Below are 20328 nucleotides of genomic sequence, written 5' to 3' on the forward strand. Positions count from 1 at the left end.
GATCTTACAGGTAAAGCATGGAAATTTTATTTGAAATAATTTTATCACAATTGCCAAGTATTATGGGATGATCTAACATGTGAATTAAAATTGAAATAATTTATAATCTTAGTGAAAATAATAATTTATAATCTTAGTGAAAATAATAATTTATTTTCAAGAAAATATTTTTGCACTAAAAAAATTACTAATACTACTTACAAATTAAAAAAATTATTTCAACACATTTCCCAAATTTTTTAAATTATTATTGATATCCATTTATAAGAAGTGAAAATTGGCTATACTTATGGAACATCAAAGACATTTTTGTCAAGTAGGCAATGCTGAATGGAATTTATTCCCACAATTATTTGTATTATATAAAAAAAAATGAAAACATTTTAATCCTTTTCTAAGAAGAAAAGCACAAAAGAAAATCAATCAATTTCATTAAAAACTTTTCCATATAAATTACAAAGAAATGAAATAAATTTTATAAATTTTTGTATAATATTCACAGTTTATTTCATGTACCACATTAAATTTCATTCAAACCCTTTCCATACATATCACCACAAACATTAAAGAAATAATTGTAACATTCTCTATAATGTACATATAAATTAATTTACTGGATGCATATTTAAATACTTACTTATTATTTGAGGTAACAATATAATCATAAAATTCCTCATTCTCCTTTAAAATATCAAGTGGGACAACTTCTGTAATGTCTGTATCACATGTTGAACTAGAATATTTTCCTAATTTTTCATTTATTTCAAACATATAATCAGTAATATCTTTGATATCTTCTTTCAACCATTTGCAAATAATGTATCTAAAAGAATCAAAAACCAATAAAACAAACAGATACGAAAAAAAAAAAAAACCTTCTAACAAGTCTAATAAAGATTACTTTGAAAAGTAATTTTATTTGCACTTTCAAGCAGCATGAAATCAAAGAAACCTTTTTTTAAAAATTTTAAATAAGTTTTATTGCTGATAATATTTCAAGCTATAATATTTATCACACAATGTTAAATTTTCAACACAAATGTTTCGTTTCAATTGATTCGGACTACAATAAAATATTTTAAAAACTTATTTTTCTTAGAAGATTAGAGATTTTTAGAAAGATACAACTTATTTTGTAAAAATATTATTAGAGGATGAAGTTTTAAAACAATTTCATTGTAATCTTTTAAAATTAGTTTTCAAACAAACAGCTAAGCAAACACAAAAGAGAGCATATACCTGACATAATTTTTTTACACCTTTTACCCCTTATAAAAATAAGAAATTTCATAAAAATGTGTAAAAGGAAATATATACAATGTCATTGACATCATTACATTAAAATAGTGCATTTTATTTTCATTTAGTAAGTCATTAATTTTAAGATTCTCATCACTAATTTTTTATAACAATTATCAAAAAAAATTTAAAATATAACTGTATAATCATTTCTAACTCTAGTGTAAAGATAAGAATTTTTGAAAAAATAAACAAAAAATATTTGTTCAAACCTTTCAGAATTTGCTGGTCTGCTAGTGTTGGGTTTAAAAATGCATATCTTTTCAAAAGCCATGCACATTAAGTAGACTAGTCCAACACTAAAAGTAGTGAATAGGTCAAATAATTTGCAAACAAAATGTCCACCTAAAATAAGAAATTGATAATTTAACAAAATTGAAATATTTCAAATGAAACTTTTACTTTTAATAGACTTTTCCACTGAATAAAAAAATTTAACTGTGCATAAAATAAATAATGAGATGATGATTCAGTAAAAAAACGTAATATGTTAAAAAAAATCCAAATCTGTGAAATGAACAATCATTTTTAAATACCCTAAAAAGTATAATTTAGTAAAAGACGTTAGGCAAAAGTATAAAATTAACCTAATAAAAAAATACACACTGTTCACTCATTTGTAGGAATATAGATTATTTCAACAACAAAAACAGAGTCTTTATAATTTCAATGTAAACTAAATAAAACTGGATGAAATATCACATCCATAAAAACAGAATTAAAATAGTAATGTCATTCATGTATATAGTCCAAAGATTGCATTAAAATTTTTTAATGAAATTATATCACATGACGCATACACAGCATTCATTTGAAATAAAAAAAAAAAAAATTTAAAAATAATGGGTAGAATAATTATTTCAATGATAGGCAACTCCCCAAATATTAACTGTGAGTTTTTTTAGCAGTAAAATATCATGGCAAATTTAGAATGCATCTTTGCATATAAAAAATTACCTTTCCTGAGAATAAGAAGAGCACAAAGGAATTGACAAAGATATAATCTTTTAGATAGAATTTCTTGTTCATTTTCTCTTCCTTCAACTGAGAATCCCTTAAAAATAAAAATCCTAAATTAATTTTTAACAGCAGCAAACAAACAACAAGTAAGAACAGATAAAGTATAAACAGAACACAAAATACCGAAGAGTTAAAAGACTAGTAAAAAATAAGGACAAAAAAAAAAAAAAAAAAAAATCAATAATAATATTTTATATTAAATTAAATTTTTTATACAATATACAAGTCAGTACCCATTTCCTAGCTGCTATTGAAATTAATTTCATACAAACTAATTAATGTAAAGACTGAAAAACTGATTATTTGCTTTGAAATCAAAACAGCAAATAAATAAGAAAATATTGATTTGTTATTTAATTTTAGTTATCTTGCACATATAGAGATATAATTCATATAATCATGTACATGCACAAATTCAAAAAAGAAACCCATCAAAAAAACATGTGTAATACTATTTGCTTAAGAGCATAGTAAAATGTAAAATTTGTATTAAGTAACATATACCATAATGGGAAAAAATGTTAATTATAATAGGTTTGAAAAATAAAACTATAAATAGTACTGAGTACAGAAATAAGGAAAAATAATAATAATTACACCATCAGCCATCATAAAATGGACTCCTTTGCCCTCTGTATTCGAGCGAACAAACATCTGAAGGGACTTCAGATTTCTAGGTGAATAAATATCACCATCCTCATCCTCCCCTGAAACACACAATAAAGCCAATTTAAAAAATGAAAACTACAGGAAAAAGTTTAGGAAAGGTAGAAAAAATTCAAATACTATTTCATGGAAAAAAAATTAGTAGTAGAGTAGCAGATCTTGCAACCTAATAAATGATCATCAATTATTAGTCTTGTCTCATGACTCTAACACCCAAATTGGTTTAATTCTTTTTTAATTACATTAACATCCTATTTTAAAGTTGAATTAAACTTGTTTTGGGGTGGATTATAATTTTGAAACATGTCAAATGACAATAACAATACTCAATCAATATTCCCGTTCTAAACTTCTACACAATATTAGAATAAGAATGTTAATCAACCCAACATCCTATATTAACTCAATAATTCATGTTATATTTAGAATGTAAAGCAATACTTTTATTCAAGAACTTGACATAATGCTTTTTTAAATCTTCTTTCCAGCAATGCATACTAACAAAAAAAAAAAAAAAAAATCTTAATTGCTTGTATACAACTGAATGGAGGAAAAAAAATCTAATACTTTTATTGAAATTATAATAAATCCTTGAGAAATTCAAATGATAATAATGAAGTTCAATTGCTTACATAAAACAATGAAAAATCAAATTTCTCAACTTACATGGTTCTCTACTGCTTTTCCACACACAAAAAAGTACAATTATTTAATTCTAAAATATTTAATTTAAAGTCTCAAGATTTCTGCATATAATATCCTCAGACTAGAAGACACTTAATGACAGACTTTTAAATTAAAATTAACAAAATTGACATGTAATATATTTACCATAGTAAGGTTCAAAAGTTTCAGGTGGACCAGCAAAGAAATCTTCAAGTTTGAAATCATTTGGACCCTTCAGAGTGAAACCGAATCCCTTACATTCCCATTTTTTCCTCCAAAGAACATATTCTGAAAACCCTCCAGGTCCAGCACAAACATCAGCAAAATATAAAAGTTCATTCTCACCAACAGCTGATTTCTGTAAAAATAGAGTTATGATGCAATTTCATAACCTTTTAGAAGAAAAATTGAAAAATACATTTTTTTTATCACACAAGAACTCAATGCAAATTTCATGCATCTGGCTAATAAAATAGAAGATTTTAAGAAATTATAAATTTTAAAGAATTATTCAAATGATCACTAACATTTGACAAATATTAACATTTAATGTCAAGCCTTAGTAACTAATTGGTTCAAATGGTACTAGATTTATTTCTACTAATTTTATTCTACTATTAGTATTTACTAGTTTTTATTATTATTATCATTAATATCATGTAAACATGCAGTTTTACATAGCTCTTTTGATTTATAGTTTTTCAAACAATTTCAAAATTTTAATTCCCAAATACAAGAGAAAACAAAATTGAATGTCGTATCTGCACATGTCAACATTTGTTTACCATTAATCAGTTCATATGTTTTTCACAATAGCACCAATGACATTTTAAAATGAAAGTAATTTCCTCACTTATGCTTTTTTTTTTTTTGGAAATTTTTAGGTGAAATGGCCAGCAAATTGCAAGATGAAATATGCATCTGGTATTCTTTGCTTTTTGAGCTTTACAACAGTAGTAATACAACACTTGCTACCAAAAACATTTCTGTTTATCCACATGCATTAGACATTTGTAAATGCTAAAGGTATTTGTCTTATTTCAAATCCATAAATGTCAATCTTTCCAACTCGTATTGATCACAAAGACATTTATCCAGACAATGACATGTTATGAGAGAAATATAAGTACAGTACACTCCCGATTATCCGCGGAATTGGGTGGCGCGGCCGCCGCGGATAACAAAAATCGCGGATAATCCGAAAAAAACTAAAAATGGGTATAGCAAAAGAGAAAACAGTCATTCCAACTTTGAAAAATCGTTTTATGTACAATAAAACGTAAAATAAACAGCAGGAAATGTTTAACTAACGCTTAATACTTTAGTATATCACTCAAAACTAACCCTAAAATGCATTTTGTTAATGAAAACAGAAAAGTGCATTGTACTTGTGAGAGGCGTCAAGGATACACAGAAAAATTAATACATATGTACTGTTTCAATACTGTAATGTATTATGTAATTACAAAAGCATAACTGTAAAACAACACCTTTTTGAAGAAATCAGTCATTTGTGTTTGCTTCTTGCTTTGGAAGCATTTTCTCTATGCTTGGAAGCGAAAAAAAAAAAAAAAAAAAAAAAAAAAAACTTATTGCAGCAGGCGCGGATAATCGGGAGTGTACTGTAAATCCATGTTACACAATTCAGGAACTATCAAACACACTTAGATTGACTATTGAAGAATATTTGCAGTAGATTGATAAAATAAACATAGCAGGTGTTTGAGTTTAATATAATCTGCCTAAAGAAAACAAAACTAACCATCCTCCCATATGAAACTTATTACTTCCATCACCACAATAAAGAAAAATTTAATTGCTTGATCACTGGAGATGAAAAATGGGTCCTCTGTAATAGTGTAAAACTGAAAAGACAGTGACTCTCTCTAAATGAATAGTTAGAGAAAGTACTGCTAAGCCATGTTTACATACTCAAAAGCTACTTTTGTGTATTTGGTAGAATATTTGTGGAAATGCTCATTTTAAAGTGCTGAAAGCTGCATAAACTGTAAATATGGATAGATCTTTACTGTGAACAAATGAATAAAGTAAATCACACTTCAATAAAAAAATATCCACCAATTTTCAATAGAAAAAGTATTATTATGCAACAAGATAATGCAAGATTGCACAGAGTGAGGTGAACCCTAGAAAAAAAATTAATGAATTAGAGTACGAAGTACTGCCTTATCTAGTATACTCTCTTGATATTACAGCAGCAGATTTCCATTTTCTCTGATCATTACAAAATTTTCTATGTAACAAAAATTTTTAAACATTTGGATGATAGACCAAATGCCATTTCCCAATATTTTGCTCAAAAACTAATTAATTTTTATTGATTCAACATTGAAAACATTAAATGACAAACAGTTGATGATAATTAAAGTGGTTATATCACTAATTAAAAACTTGTTAAACACTGGTTTGCTTTAATTTAATGTAAAAAATATTACTTTCTAATTCCCTTGATAGTTTACAAAATATTAATAGAATTTAAAAACCTTAATAAATTTTTACATAATAATTATTATAACTTAATATGATGTTTATATATTGTATTTACATTTTTAAATCAATGATAATTCGGAAATGAAATTATGAACAAAATAAAAAAATTACATCAAATTTAAAACAAGGGGAAAAAGAAATATTAAAAACATATTATAATCTCATAAACTGTTTTTAAATAAAAGTTTGGACTTACACCATACATATCTTTTGGATCAGTGAACATAAACTCAAACATTGCATCTATATTAGCCATTTTCATTGCAGCCCTAAATAATAAAAATAAATATTATATTGTTTTGGTTAATACACTGAATTTATTAATATGAAAGACAGATTCACATGCAATACTGCAATATTTATTTTTATATTTAGATTATATTTATTTTTATAACATCAATACCAAAAGTAAATTTCTATATTATATAAATACCAAACTGATCATTAACATATTAGAATTTTTTTTTTCATTTATTTCATCAAATCTTTACTTAATGAATCAAAAATATTTTTTAATACCCATATATATTTCAATTACTGTATCTTCAACTTTCAGTCAGCTAAAAATCCTAGTAACAGCAACAGTAAAGCACTTATAAGTTATGATATATTTTTATTTCTTTAAAAGACAGATTAAATGAAAAAATATCTGCTACAAGGAATAATGAAACATAAATAAGAAAATATGTGCATTAAGAATCAATCTATATTAAATAAGCAACACTACTAAAATAAAATAAATTCTTCTTAATTTTGAAAAATGTTATGGCAAATTATTATTTTTTTTCGGATTAAAAATACTAGTCATCTTACAACTTTGGAAGATTACTGCATTTATAAGGTTATTAAATTTCATAAAATTTTATTACTGCCCAGCACTAATGTAAATCTAATAAAAATATCGGCACTGATTAAATAAATTTGAATAAGAGCAATGAATTAAGATAATTTTAAACTAAATTTTTTTAGAATTACCTGGAATCTATATACATCTTATAAAAACAAGCAGCAATTTACAGCAAATTTTTTATAAAAATAAACAGCAATTATGTTAACAGTAATGAACACATTTAATTAAACATACCTATTCAGGAAAATCCCACCACGAATGGTTTCAAATGGATTTGAACGTGTTCTTGCTTTTCTCATTTCTTCTGGTTCTAAATTATCAAACACATTCTAAAGTAAGAAAGAAAATTTATGTATTGAGTGTCATAGTGATTTTTAGTTGTTCTTTCATTTGAATCTTAGAACTTAAAAATAACTTTAAACTCTTTTCATTCACTGAATTTTCTGTAAAATTACATATTTATATAATATGTGATAATTTATTCTCGGGAACATGGGATATATAATTTATTCTTGGGAATTTCTATAACTTTATATAAATATGTGCATCAGCTAAAGTATTAAAATTGTTACACAAATAGAGTGTATAGTTATCAAAATAGCAGTATTTACCTTAATTGTGTGCAGGGAAGGGAAGAATTTAGAAAAATATATAGCAAAATAGGGGTTGTTATTCACTATGATATGCTTCTGTTAGAGAATATTATTATTAATATTATTTAAAAGTGTATATTTTAACAAAAAAAATATTTAAATATATTTGCAATTCATTCAGTCGTTATAATATTATATATATATATATATATATATGAAAAGAAAATTTATGGGGACAATATGAAAGCAGTCAAATGATTGAATTGCTTCAAGTATTATACTGATTTTTTTAAAAATATTGTCTCATTTACAAATTTGTTATATGTTAAAATATCTAACGCAGTAATATATTAATGCCAGTTATAAAAGATCTTAACAGTACTGTTGTTATTTTTCAATAATCTCAGCATGGCTTTTAAAGACAGCACATTTATTGGACATAGAAAACGAAAGGAAAAGAACACAGGTATTGACAATTACGCACACAGCATCTTGTTCGCGGGAGGAATGGTGCCGGAACGAAGCGCCAGAAGCGTAGTCACGCAGATATTCCTACGCGAGAAAAATAGTCCACTCGCTTCATCCCAACACACCCCTCCTGCGAGTGACATTTTTCGAGCATTTATAATACACATAAAAATTAAATACACACAACAATACAAAAAATTATATGTACATACAAAAGTTAAGAAATTAACAAAATATTTTTCACAAAATACTTCAGCTTTTCTTCACTAACAGCTTTTGTAAGAAAATCTGCAATTAAACATTCTGTTTGAACATATTCTAATTTAATTACATTATCTTTCAACAAATCTTTCACAAAATGAAAACGTAAATTCATATGTCTTGATTTATTTGAAGACCTGGTGCACTTAATCCACTGAATTGCTGCTTGACTATCTGAATTTAAGGTTACAGCATTATTTATAAATTGTTTACAGTTTAACTCAGTTAATAAGTTTACAGTCCAAATAATGTCTTTACATATTTCAGAAATAGCAAATAACTCAGCTTCACATGTTGACAGACTGACACTTTTTTGTTTATGACATTTCCATGAAATTAATGAATTACCTAATTTAATTACACCACCAGAAAATGATTTGCCATTTTCTGCATTCCCCCAACTAGCATCAGAACTTGCATTAAGAAAACCAAACTTACTATCATAAAACATTTTTTTATTTTTTGAACCCATTAAATATCTTAGTACTCTTTTAGCTAAATTATAGTGCCTTTTTTCAGGTTTATGATTAAATTGTGACAAATATGTTGTTACAAATGATAAATCAGGCCGCGTTCTATTAGCTAAATTTAAAAGTTCACCAATTAATTCTTGATACATCGTGATGTCCACCAGTTCATTTGTGGAAGGGAAACTCTTATCTTCTTTTACAATTGGAGTTTTAACACTTTTACATTTTTCTAGATTATGTTTAACCACTAATGATTCAATATATTCAAATTGACACAGACCAATACCATTTTCATGTTTTACAATTTCTATACCTAAAAATTTACCGGTTTTGTTCTCTTGTAATTCAAATATGCTTTTGATGCTATTTACAATCTCTTGATACATTTCATCATTATTAGAAAAAATTGCTAAATCATCTACATACATACATAATATAAAAATATTTTTACCAACAGTTTTAATGAATACACAATTGTCAGAGGCCAGTTGCATCAATCCTAATTTTTCTAATTCACCTTTTATAGTCATATACCAGTTTCTACCAGATTGTGGTAAGCCATAGATACTCTTTTGCAACTTACAAACTTTTTCATCTCCAATTAATTTTTCATATCCAGGTGGAGGTAACATATAAACAGTTTCTTCAATATCACTATATAAATATGAAGTTTTAACATCAAAGAACTTAAAAAATAAATTTAATTCAGATGCAAGTGCCATTAACATTCTGAAAGATTTGATGTTCACAACAGGTGAATAAGACTCGGAAAAATCTTTTATTTTTTATTTGATTAAAAACTGCTGCTACAAGTCTCGCTTTATATTTTGTTTCACCAGAGTTATCTTGTTTTAAAGAATATACCCATTTACTTTTTATAAATTTTGTTTTTGCAGGCTTATTTACTATTTCCCAAACTTCATGTTTATTTAACGAATTCAATTCATTTTTCATTGCTCTTTCCCAGTTCTTCCAATCAGCACTATTTTTAGCCTCTAAGTATGTATTTGGAATGTTATAAACTACATGAGCTGACATTTGTTTAGATTTGAGCCTTTCCGAACATCTGACTGGAATCTGATTTACGATATTATTACTACTTGATTCAACATCTGGTGTTTCGTTTTCATCCCCTATAACGGCTTCTGTCTTACGCGAAGTTCTACTATGGTATAGAATTGATGAATCGCTATTCTCATCCTCTGCCGATTCATCAGGAATTTCTAAACTAGATATTTCATTTTTTGTTTTTGATTTATCTCGCATGCCGCTGGAGAAGTTTCAAGCAGTGAATTAATATCCCAAGTTTCTGCTTTCGTTTTCCCCAAATACATACTACCTTTTAAAGATTCATTGAATTTAACTGATCTCTCTTCTAATACTTTTCAGCTTTTGATGTCATAAATTCGATAACCCTTTCTTTCTCTAGCGTATCCTAGCATTATACCACGTTTCCCTGGAACTTCAAATTTATTTCTCATTACTTTCGGAACGTGAAAATAAGCCACACAGCCGAATTTTTTAAGATAATTTAATTTCGGTTTTCTACCTGTCCAAATTTCAAGGGGTATTTTTTCTTTTCCTTTACGTGGGGTTACATTAGACACTTGGGTGCTACAATTAATGACTTCGGCCCAAAATTTTAATGGAAGCTCACTTTCATATAACAAAGATCTAGCCCTTTCTAAAAGAATGCGGTTTGCCCTTTCAGCTTTACCGTTACTTTCACTATTGTATGGAATAGTTTTTTCATGAAATATTCCTGAATTAGCAAGATAAGTATCAAGTTGTTCATTTACAAATTCTAAGCCATTGTCTGTTCTTAATTTTTTAATTCTTTTATCGGTTAAATTTTCATATTTGGCTTTAAATTGTGAAAATATATTAAACACTTCATTTTTATTTTTTAAGAAATAAGTAAAATACATGCCAGAAAAATCATCCACCAATATCATGAAATATTTTGTGCCACCAAATGATTCAGGTTGAATAGGACCACACAGATCAGCATGAATCAACTCAAGAATTTTGGAACTTTGATTTACGGCAATATTAGGATGAGTTTTTCTGGTTATCTTACTTATATCACAAGTTTCACATCTAAAATCATTTATATCATTAATATCAATATAATCTTTCATTTTAAGCATATATTTAGGATTTAAATGACATAATCTGTAATGCCAAATCTCATAATTACTAGTGGATTGTTTAGAAAAATAACACTCTGAATTATACAATGGTTCCAAATATAATTCTAATCTATTGTTATTTTTAAATGCTTTAGTAACTAAATTATTATCTTTATCAAAAATCAACATACAATTATTATTCGATTTAATTTTACAACCCTTATCCATCAAACAAGTTACTGACAATAAATTATATCTTAGTAATTGTTAAATTACTAAGATACTTAGATATATACTAAGATATAAGATAACTTACTAATTGCTAATTGTAATTCCTAACATTAGTAATTGTTAAATTTCTAGGATTATTACTTACAGTTTTTGTTTTAACTGTTCCGATTCCCTCACACAAAATTTTAGAGTCTTTACCAGCTAAATAAATATCCCTTGTTTCAGGGATTATTTTTTCAAACCACATACTGTCTTTGGCCATATGACAAGAAGCTCCACTGTCCAGCAACCATATTTTATCACTTAGGCTTTCTTCTTGATGAGAAGTAGTAAACACATCACTAATACTTCGTCGTTTTGTTGATTGATTGGCACGAAGTTGTACATTTCTCCTTTGATTATTTTCATTACATGGAGCACTTCTACTAGCATTTTTATTCCTGTAAAAACAGTCCTTGGCGATATGATTTGGGCATCTGCAGATGTAACAGAGCCTTACATCAGAACTTTTTTTTTTCCTAGAATAAAACACATCCGCACTGATTCCTTCAGCGCGAGTACTCGTCGGCGAATAACAGGTATTTTCTTCTTCAGGTAAAATTTCTAATATTTCGTCCATTGACTTGTCATGTTGGGTTTTGAGAATTTCTCGCACTTTAGAGAATTTTCCTTTCAGTCCACGCACTGTATAATAAACGAGCTCCCTAGGTGTGACATCCAGTCCTAAAGAATGACATTTTGTAGCAATTCCTCTTGCTCTGGCAACATAATCGTTTGCCGATTCATTATTTTTCATTTGAAGATTTTTCAATTCATTGCCGGCATCTATTTTGTGGTCTTCTGCTTGACCCGTAAATGTTGACTTTATTTTATCCCAAAGAATTTTTGCATTTTCCTCTGCTGCGAACTGTAGGGCCTGTTCATCTGACAATGATAACTTAATGTAAGCAACGGCGTCAGAATTTTTCTGGTTCCATTCTGCTGCATCTTTTTCACTTAGATTATCTGGTTTCACCACGGATATAACAGAGCCCAATCTTTTCAAACTCAGCGCTGCCTGTATTTTCAATGCCCAAATGAAATAATTAGTTCCATTCAGCTCAGGGACATTTAATTTATCCATGCTGGAAATTTTGTTTTTGACAGTTTTGTTTCAGTCACACAGTTCACTTAGAAATTTTAACGAAACATTTACCACGAACCAGAACCACGCTCTGCTACCAATTGATTGTAACTTTTCAATAATCTCAGCATGGTTTTTGAAGACAGCACATTTATTGGACATAGAAAACGAAAAGAAAAAAAAAGAACACAGGTATTGACAACTACGCACACAGCATCTTGTTCGCGGGAGGAATGGTGCCGGAACGAAATGCCAGAAGCGTAGTCACACAGATAGTCCTACGCGAGAAAAATAGTCCACTCGCTTCATCCCAACAAGTACTATAAATAAAATTGTGTGAAACAGCCAAACATCATATATTACATCCAAATAAATAAAAAAATAATTTTAAATCATTGAAAAGAATAAGTTTTAACATCTTTAAAAAAACAGTAAAAAAATTAAGGAAACATTCATATTTTTACCTTATAAGTAATAACTTTCTTCAAAATTTCAGGATCACAAAATTCTGTTTCATTTGCAATGGTTTCTATTTTCTAAGAAAAAATATATAAAATAACAATTAAAGAAATAAAAAGATGCATTTTGATTTAAATCAATAATATGTTGCATTCTCTTATAAACAAATTTAATTATAAAACTTTCATTAATAAAATTGTAAATACCTCTAAAATTTCACAAACAAATTCAGCATACCATTTTGCTTAACAAGCAACAGCATCCATTTTAAGAAAAAGAATTTGAATTTTTTGCTACCAGTAATTTTTTTTCTCACACTAATATACATAAGATTTGGTTTCATATTGAATTTGACAAAAAAAAAAAAAAAAAAAAAAAAAATGCCATATTTATATTGACTGCAAAAAATTCAGTTTCTTTTTTCCTTTAGCAAAAATCCATCCAATGTCACCTGTCTCATTTTCTGGAAAAATGAGCTAAGTGACATTGCTTTATAAGCCAGATTGTAATAAATTATATTAACATAATTAAAATTCATTTCTAAAAAATATACAATTATTTTTATGTAACATAAATGACATACCTTTCCCTCTGCAATCCATTCACGTAATTGGAAAAGTTTTGGAAGCTTCAAATTTAAATCAGGCATCCAATCAATTTCCTCTTTAATACTTATCTATGTGATTAATCAATGATTTCACATTAATTATTATTAATTATTTTCAAAAAGTAAAGACAAATGCAAAACACTGATTATAATAGTATTGATTAGCACCTTTTCTTGAGAAGCATCCCAAACTATATCAGAAGGTTCCAAACCAGCAATTTTGAGACCAAGACCTCTTCGGCCACGTTGTTTAGAAGCCTCAACAATGTTAACTCTTCCTTGTTCATTTTTACCTAAACCTTTACCTGTTTTATATCCCATTCTTGCCTTTAAAAGAAAAAAGATTAAATATTTTTATTTAAAGAGCACAATAATACCAATATTATATAATATTTTTATTTAAAGAGCACAATAATACCAATATTATATAATATTTTCATTGATATATGATATTTATATAGATATATGTTTTGAAAATCATATTTTAAAACTTACCATCATTTTCATACCAACTCCATAACTGCCATTCAAAATATCCATACTAGGCATATTTGCTACAACTGGTTTTGCTGGTGCACTTTTTTCTTCACTATCGCTATCAGTTTGATCAGTTAATAATTCTGAAATCAAATAATAATAAATAATTTTATTTTCATTTTTAAAGTTTTTTTTAAAATTTCTTTAAGGTTATTTAAAGATTTATAATGATTTTATGTTTATCTACTGAAAATGAAATCTTAAAGCATGAGTAAACTGAGTGCCTCAACTTAGAAGCATTTTTATCTGTAAATTTATATACATCAAATATATTTTTACATACATAATTTTTAAATTTATACACAAAAATATACAGAAAAGATCATGTACTTATCAATTGTGAGTCCATGAATATTATAGCACTTTAACCATCATTAAACAAAATAAGCAAAATCAAATACAAACTTTTGAAAAAATGTATATCTGATTTAGACACAAAATATTTGAATTAATGCACCTTTCTTCAATAAATAAAATCAGGCAAATATTTATAATTACCAATATTATATAATTTTTTAAAAACTCACCTCTTTCAATGTATTTTGCAGGATTTTTGAAATCCCCTTTAGATTTTTTAGAAACTGGTTCTGAAATTTCATCTTCAGTATCATCAGTACTGAATCCTATATCATGATTGAAGTATATTATAAAATCTTTAAAAAATTGGCATAATATTACATAGTAAATAAATATGAAGTAGTAAATTAATACTTTCCTCACTTCTTCCTTCAAAGGAAAAGACGAAGTCATGCAGCATTTGATATCACAAAAGAAATAGTTTTTAATTTTAGACAAAAAGAAAGAAACAGAATATACAAAGTGAATTGCTTTTTAGATGTTATAACAAACAGATGCAAATGGGTGTGAAATGCATATACAAAATCGAAATACTACATTAAAAAATTTAAAGAAAAATGTATAATAAATCTATATTAATTGATTTTAAATAATCAATTGTAAATGTTTCTTTTATTTCTTTACAGAGTATATCCATTTTATAGTTCAACTTGACTACCATTTATCCCATATATAAGTAAAAAAAAACAAAAAACATCATATATATATACTTGTAAATCATATGGTTTAGAGAAAAACAAACAAACAAACAAAAAGAAGATAAAGTTATATAATCAATTTTTAAAAATGGATCAAAATTCAGAGGGAAATTTGTATGGTGTTAAATCTAATGTCACTATAAAGCTAAGTTTTTGAATTTTAAGATGACATAAGAAAATTGTTTCAGTGGTGATTTGTTGAGAAGGAAAGAAACTTTTTATCTTCTATTCACCTTATCTTTTTGGAGGGATGTAAAACCTTATAATAGTTCAGTTAACCAACCTAGATGTTAAGGAGCATATGTGCTGAATTTTGCTAGAATCTCTCAAGATATCTGGAATTGTACTATGTCCACACAAACAAATGGATATTCAATATTATGCATTTAAATTATAGCATTTGGGATGACAATAATATGTTTTCATTTTATTATTCAATAATGTTAACAAAAAATGTTATTCTTTTTTGCAATTAACACTGATGTCATTCCTTGATGAGCTATTAATGTGTTGAGTGCATTATACCTTTTAACCCTTTGTTTATATATTATTAATTTATGATTTACATATACAAGCAATCGAAAGATTTTGATGAAATTAAAGAAAAACTTTTTATAATATAAAATTCTATACTTTATATTATTTAATAACAATGCTTAGAATTATTTCAAGATCAAATAAATAAATACATTTCCATATATTATTATATTCCATGTAATAGCATTACCATATAGTTTTCTTAATGCAGCCAAATTATCTGCCGAATGGTAAATTATCACTTTTCAGGTACAAAAATATTTTTTTTAAAAATTACGAGTTGGAAGGCAACTTTGAAAAGGTCGTGTCATATTTATTATTTATTTTTTTCTAGAAATACTATATATTTTCTTTTAGAGAGAGAGAGAGACAGACAGTATGCAGTTTAGCATTTTTATACAAACAAAATTTTGTTATAATGAATGTTTTAAAAGCATAAGATGAATATAATAAGTAGTAGCTATAAAAAAATATAAAAATAGAAAGAACTTACGTCTTTCAGAGTATTTATTTGGACTTTTAAAATTTGCTGTACCAGCATTGGCCATTTTCACAAATAAATCAGCATGGCTTTCCTCTTCATCAGTACTATGAGCTAAAGAAAAAATTAAATCAACTTTTTTTTTAACTTTAAAGGTGTAAAGGATAAAGATTGCAAATCTGTTTTTCATACAAAGCCATTTTTTTTAGAATTTTAATAATCCAAATGATAATTATGGAGTCACAAATCAACAACATGAATTATGAAAATAGTACTATTTTGCAGTCATAAAGAATAAAAATATAAACATTTTCGCAAAGTTACTAAATAAAAAAAAAAACCTAAATTGCATCATTAATAAGTCGATTAAGTTAAAAAATATTTAACAATATGAAACAACTTTTTTTGTGTGTGTGCAAGTTAAAATGTTTTTTTTTTTTCTTTTAAAAATTTGGTGACTGTATCAGAAAAAGATACTGAGATATATGTGAAATATTGAAAACTCTTTGCAATATTTTCATGAAATATCATTAAGAATTTCTCTGAGATTAAAATTTTTATTTTATTTATCTATAAAAATATTATTTACCACAATTATGCATCAAAATATCCATATGTGGTTTCAAAACCACATCTAAGTGATGATCAGGGAAGAAAAAAAAAAAAAAAAAAAGAGCTTTTTTGAATTTTTTTAGTATGCTGCAATGTCAATTTTCTGCATAGTGTTCCATTTGATGAAGTAAGAGATAAAGTTTATACAATAATTAAATGAAAATAGCAAAAACTAAGAATATGTAGTAAATGCATGTGACATATCATTTTGTAGATGCACGTTTTCAATTTTTCTTCTTTAACTTTGCTCTTGATATAATACGAATAAAGAGGAACTTTCACATATTAATCTTGTATTGAACATTTGCAATCATTATGAGTAATTTAATTAGTACCTTCTTTGACTTTTAGCTCACCAGAAAATGCAACTTCTGAAAACAAACTAAAATAAAAGTGAAAAGGCAAACACTTCCACATATAAAAAAGAACAATGGCAACACACAATTTTCGCTAATGACTTTTATCTGAATTAATGGAAAGGGAAACAGAAATATAAGGGATGAAATTCATTTCCCACACTACTTAAATTCATCATAACTTTTCTCATATCTATTTTAAACTGAAGTAAGGAGTAAAAAAGTGGGATAACAATAAGTAATAAACTAAAAAAAAACAAAAAAACATATTGAATCTACAAGAATATAGAAAAAATATTAATTACAGGTTTAAGATTGCTGAAAGCATATATTAGGTCCTTACTGCCTTGTGTGCATGCTTATATAAAATATACTCTTCAGTAATTTAACCATTTAATTATACCCATTACATTGGGATCCAATGAATATGTTTTTAAAAAGGGCTGCCTATTATGTCTGCATCATGGAATACAGCTATTGAAATGATAAAAATCTATAGTAATAAAATTATTTACCACATGGAAGTAAACAATACATGGTTTTTTACAGTTAAAGAAAGGGAAAAAAAGCAAAATGATAATAGTGATTTAATATATTCACAACAAAAAACTGTAAGTGATCTGAACATCTCAAGATATTAGCACAGTCAAAATAAAGTTTTTAAATTTTATTTAAAATAAAATGAGGGGTAATTATGCATATAAAAAAGTGTATTAGACTTCAAAGAATTATAAACCTTCAAAATTAATGCATTACATAAAGAGAAATGGCTTCAAGAATTTCTTTTTTCAAATTAAATAGGAAACAAATGAAAGCATACTTCTTTTCAATCCACTCCAGGATTCATATGATGCATTAGTTTTACGTTTTCCATAGTCTTCCTCACTTTCACTTGTGCTAGAATCTAAAAATAATCATATGAATTAACATAAGCTCATATAACTTCATTAATAAAAATATTATAAAAAAATCAATTTAACTTTAAAAAAAGTTTTGAACAGATTTTCTATCTAGTTTCAAGAAGATATGTGCAGAGTCATGTTAAACATTCTCAAAATAATAATGGACTGAAATCAGCTTAAATTTTTAATGAATGCCTCCTTCAACCTCTTCATCTTTAAAACCATTGTTGATTCTCTAATTAAAGATTTTTAATGTTTATTGGAATGACTGTGCACCTAAAAGAAATGTCAATACCAACAATGTTACAAACATAAAATCTAGCAATGCAAGCTTCATTTTGTTAAATATAAAAATATTTGATTTAGCAATATGATGTTGTACCATTTACTATATCTCAAGTTTAAAAATTGAAATTGTTCCATAAGAGCAGAACTTTTCTTTACTCAATGCTCTTAATGTTTGCATTCAGAATGTAAATAAATGAATAAAGAATCAAAATTTTTCAAATAAATTATTGCATTTCACGAACATGCTAATATACTTAACAGCAAATCTCTCCCCCCCCCCATTTTTTTTTAAAGTCTGGAAATATTTTAACCCAAAAAAAATCATCATGATAAAATTTAACTTCAGTTGGTTTATATACTAACTAATATCAAAATGACAGGAGCTTTTTTTTTTTTTTTAAATTCTCTTATTTATATTGCATATTTTTTTTTTATTTTTTTATATACTTTCATCCTTAATCATTAGTTTGTGGCTTTACAGTCTTTTAAATGTTTGACTATCCAGACTTATCTAAATGCAATGTTTTCAATCCAAAATTAGATATTTTGAACATTCCCCTGCAAATATATATGACATTACATAAAATACTTGGAATCTGTAATCAATCCCTTCAACCAAAGAAAATTCTCCATACATTTGTGAAAATTTTGTTAAATAAAAAATCATATATTTTCATTATCAATAAAAATCATTTTATCATTCAATTATATTTTTACAATAACTTTCATACTAGAGAAAAATGTCCAAAATTTTATTAGAAAAAGTAGAAATAAAATCATGTTTGCCTTTTCTTTTTATAAAGATAGCACTGTAATGTGAAGATATTCTCTTTGGCCATGGTATATTTTGTAATATGTGATAACAAAACAAATAAACACTAGCTATATCAAGCATTTACAAGCCATTTAATAAATATCCTAATCTCCTAGAACATAATTTTTTAACGTTAATTATTTCCCTACTTTTTTTAAACTGTTAAAATAATATAGATCTACATCAATACTTATCACTGTAGTCCTCTTTGTATCATAACCCATCTCATAAACAATTAAGAGCCCATTACTGCAGAAATTTAAATAAGTGCAAACTTCGCAAAAGGGTTCATTGAAAATTATTCAATACTCTACAAAAATTTGTTACACATAAAGATAATATTAGATATTAAATATTTTTTTAATGAAATTACTTATTTTTTTCCCTGTATTTCAAAGGGATTATTTTAATTACAAAAACAGACGCAATTTATAAAAGTCATCAATATGTATGTTTATTTCAATAAGTGATAATTCACTAACTCAAATGATATGACTGTTAAATATACAAACGAGTTAAATAAAAACAAAAATTGAAAAACCCGAATGAGAAAGTACATAAACTAAACTTTTTTAAAAGATCAGAGTAAGGCGAAACTTCGATATTAAAAATTTCAAGCCGACATATTAATTGATTTAAATATGATGATATTACCAAAAGCCGACATATAAAACGCACATAAGAAATTGTCAAATATGTTTATATGAGAGTTTGTAGTGTCAAAAATATACGAAAACTAACAAAGTCAAAACTGTTTACGAAGGCATATTTTTTGGAATTCGACGCAATAGTTTGTAATTCAAAATACATACCACTTAGAGATTTGAATTTATTCATTATTTTACAATTTTTAAGCTTTTTTAATCTCAAAGCAATATAATATGTTTATACATATTAAACGATACACTGCATTTTTCGGTACAAAAATATGAAATGATTTCTAGTAGTTTTAAGAGACAGTGATACTAGCACGAAATAAGTGGTTTCTAAACCGCCATTTAAAATAGAAGAGTGCTCTTTTATCCAATGGAGGAGGGTAAAATCATGAAACCTTCTGTCATTGGCGATTGCCTATTTGTAACTGAGCCACTCATGATGAGACTATGAAGATAAAAAGGCGTGGAAAAGTCCTAAAGTCCAAACTTCCCCTCAACTTAAACTCCGCCTTAAAAGAATATAGTTCTGTTTCTAACCAGTTACATTTTACAGTTTCAGTTCCCATTTTCCCATTATACAGACGCTGTTACGTCTTTTAATTATTATATAGTCATCATTTAAAAAATAAAATATCAAAAATAAAACATCAAAATAATTATCTAAAAGTAGATGTTGAATATAAAAATCCCATTTGAATCAAAATTACTCAAGAGCTATAATTCCGAAAGAAAAC

General features: G+C 26.5%; 1 protein-coding gene across 1 annotated transcript in view; it reads right to left on the reverse strand.

The window, feature by feature from the left end:
• The window catches only part of LOC129969092 (cap-specific mRNA (nucleoside-2'-O-)-methyltransferase 1-like), a 29948-nt gene extending 10036 nt beyond the window's left edge, over nt 1-19912 (reverse strand). Inside the window, exons 1-15 of the mRNA XM_056083503.1 lie at nt 19751-19912; nt 17755-17838; nt 15979-16080; nt 14421-14516; nt 13852-13976; nt 13525-13683; nt 13333-13425; nt 12755-12826; nt 7247-7341; nt 6359-6431; nt 3817-4009; nt 2917-3026; nt 2257-2353; nt 1512-1644; nt 638-823 (exon numbers count right to left, since the gene is read on the reverse strand). Of these exons, the coding sequence (XP_055939478.1) occupies nt 638-823; nt 1512-1644; nt 2257-2353; nt 2917-3026; nt 3817-4009; nt 6359-6431; nt 7247-7341; nt 12755-12826; nt 13333-13425; nt 13525-13683; nt 13852-13976; nt 14421-14516; nt 15979-16080; nt 17755-17838; nt 19751-19775 (1643 nt within the window). The 5' untranslated portion in view covers nt 19776-19912. The remainder of the gene's footprint in view (nt 1-637; nt 824-1511; nt 1645-2256; nt 2354-2916; nt 3027-3816; nt 4010-6358; nt 6432-7246; nt 7342-12754; nt 12827-13332; nt 13426-13524; nt 13684-13851; nt 13977-14420; nt 14517-15978; nt 16081-17754; nt 17839-19750) is intronic.
• Between the last annotated feature and the right edge of the window lie 416 nt (nt 19913-20328).

This window comes from Argiope bruennichi, chromosome 1 (assembly GCF_947563725.1).
Source record: "Argiope bruennichi chromosome 1, qqArgBrue1.1, whole genome shotgun sequence".
NCBI classification, from domain to species: Eukaryota; Metazoa; Arthropoda; class Arachnida; order Araneae; family Araneidae; genus Argiope; species Argiope bruennichi.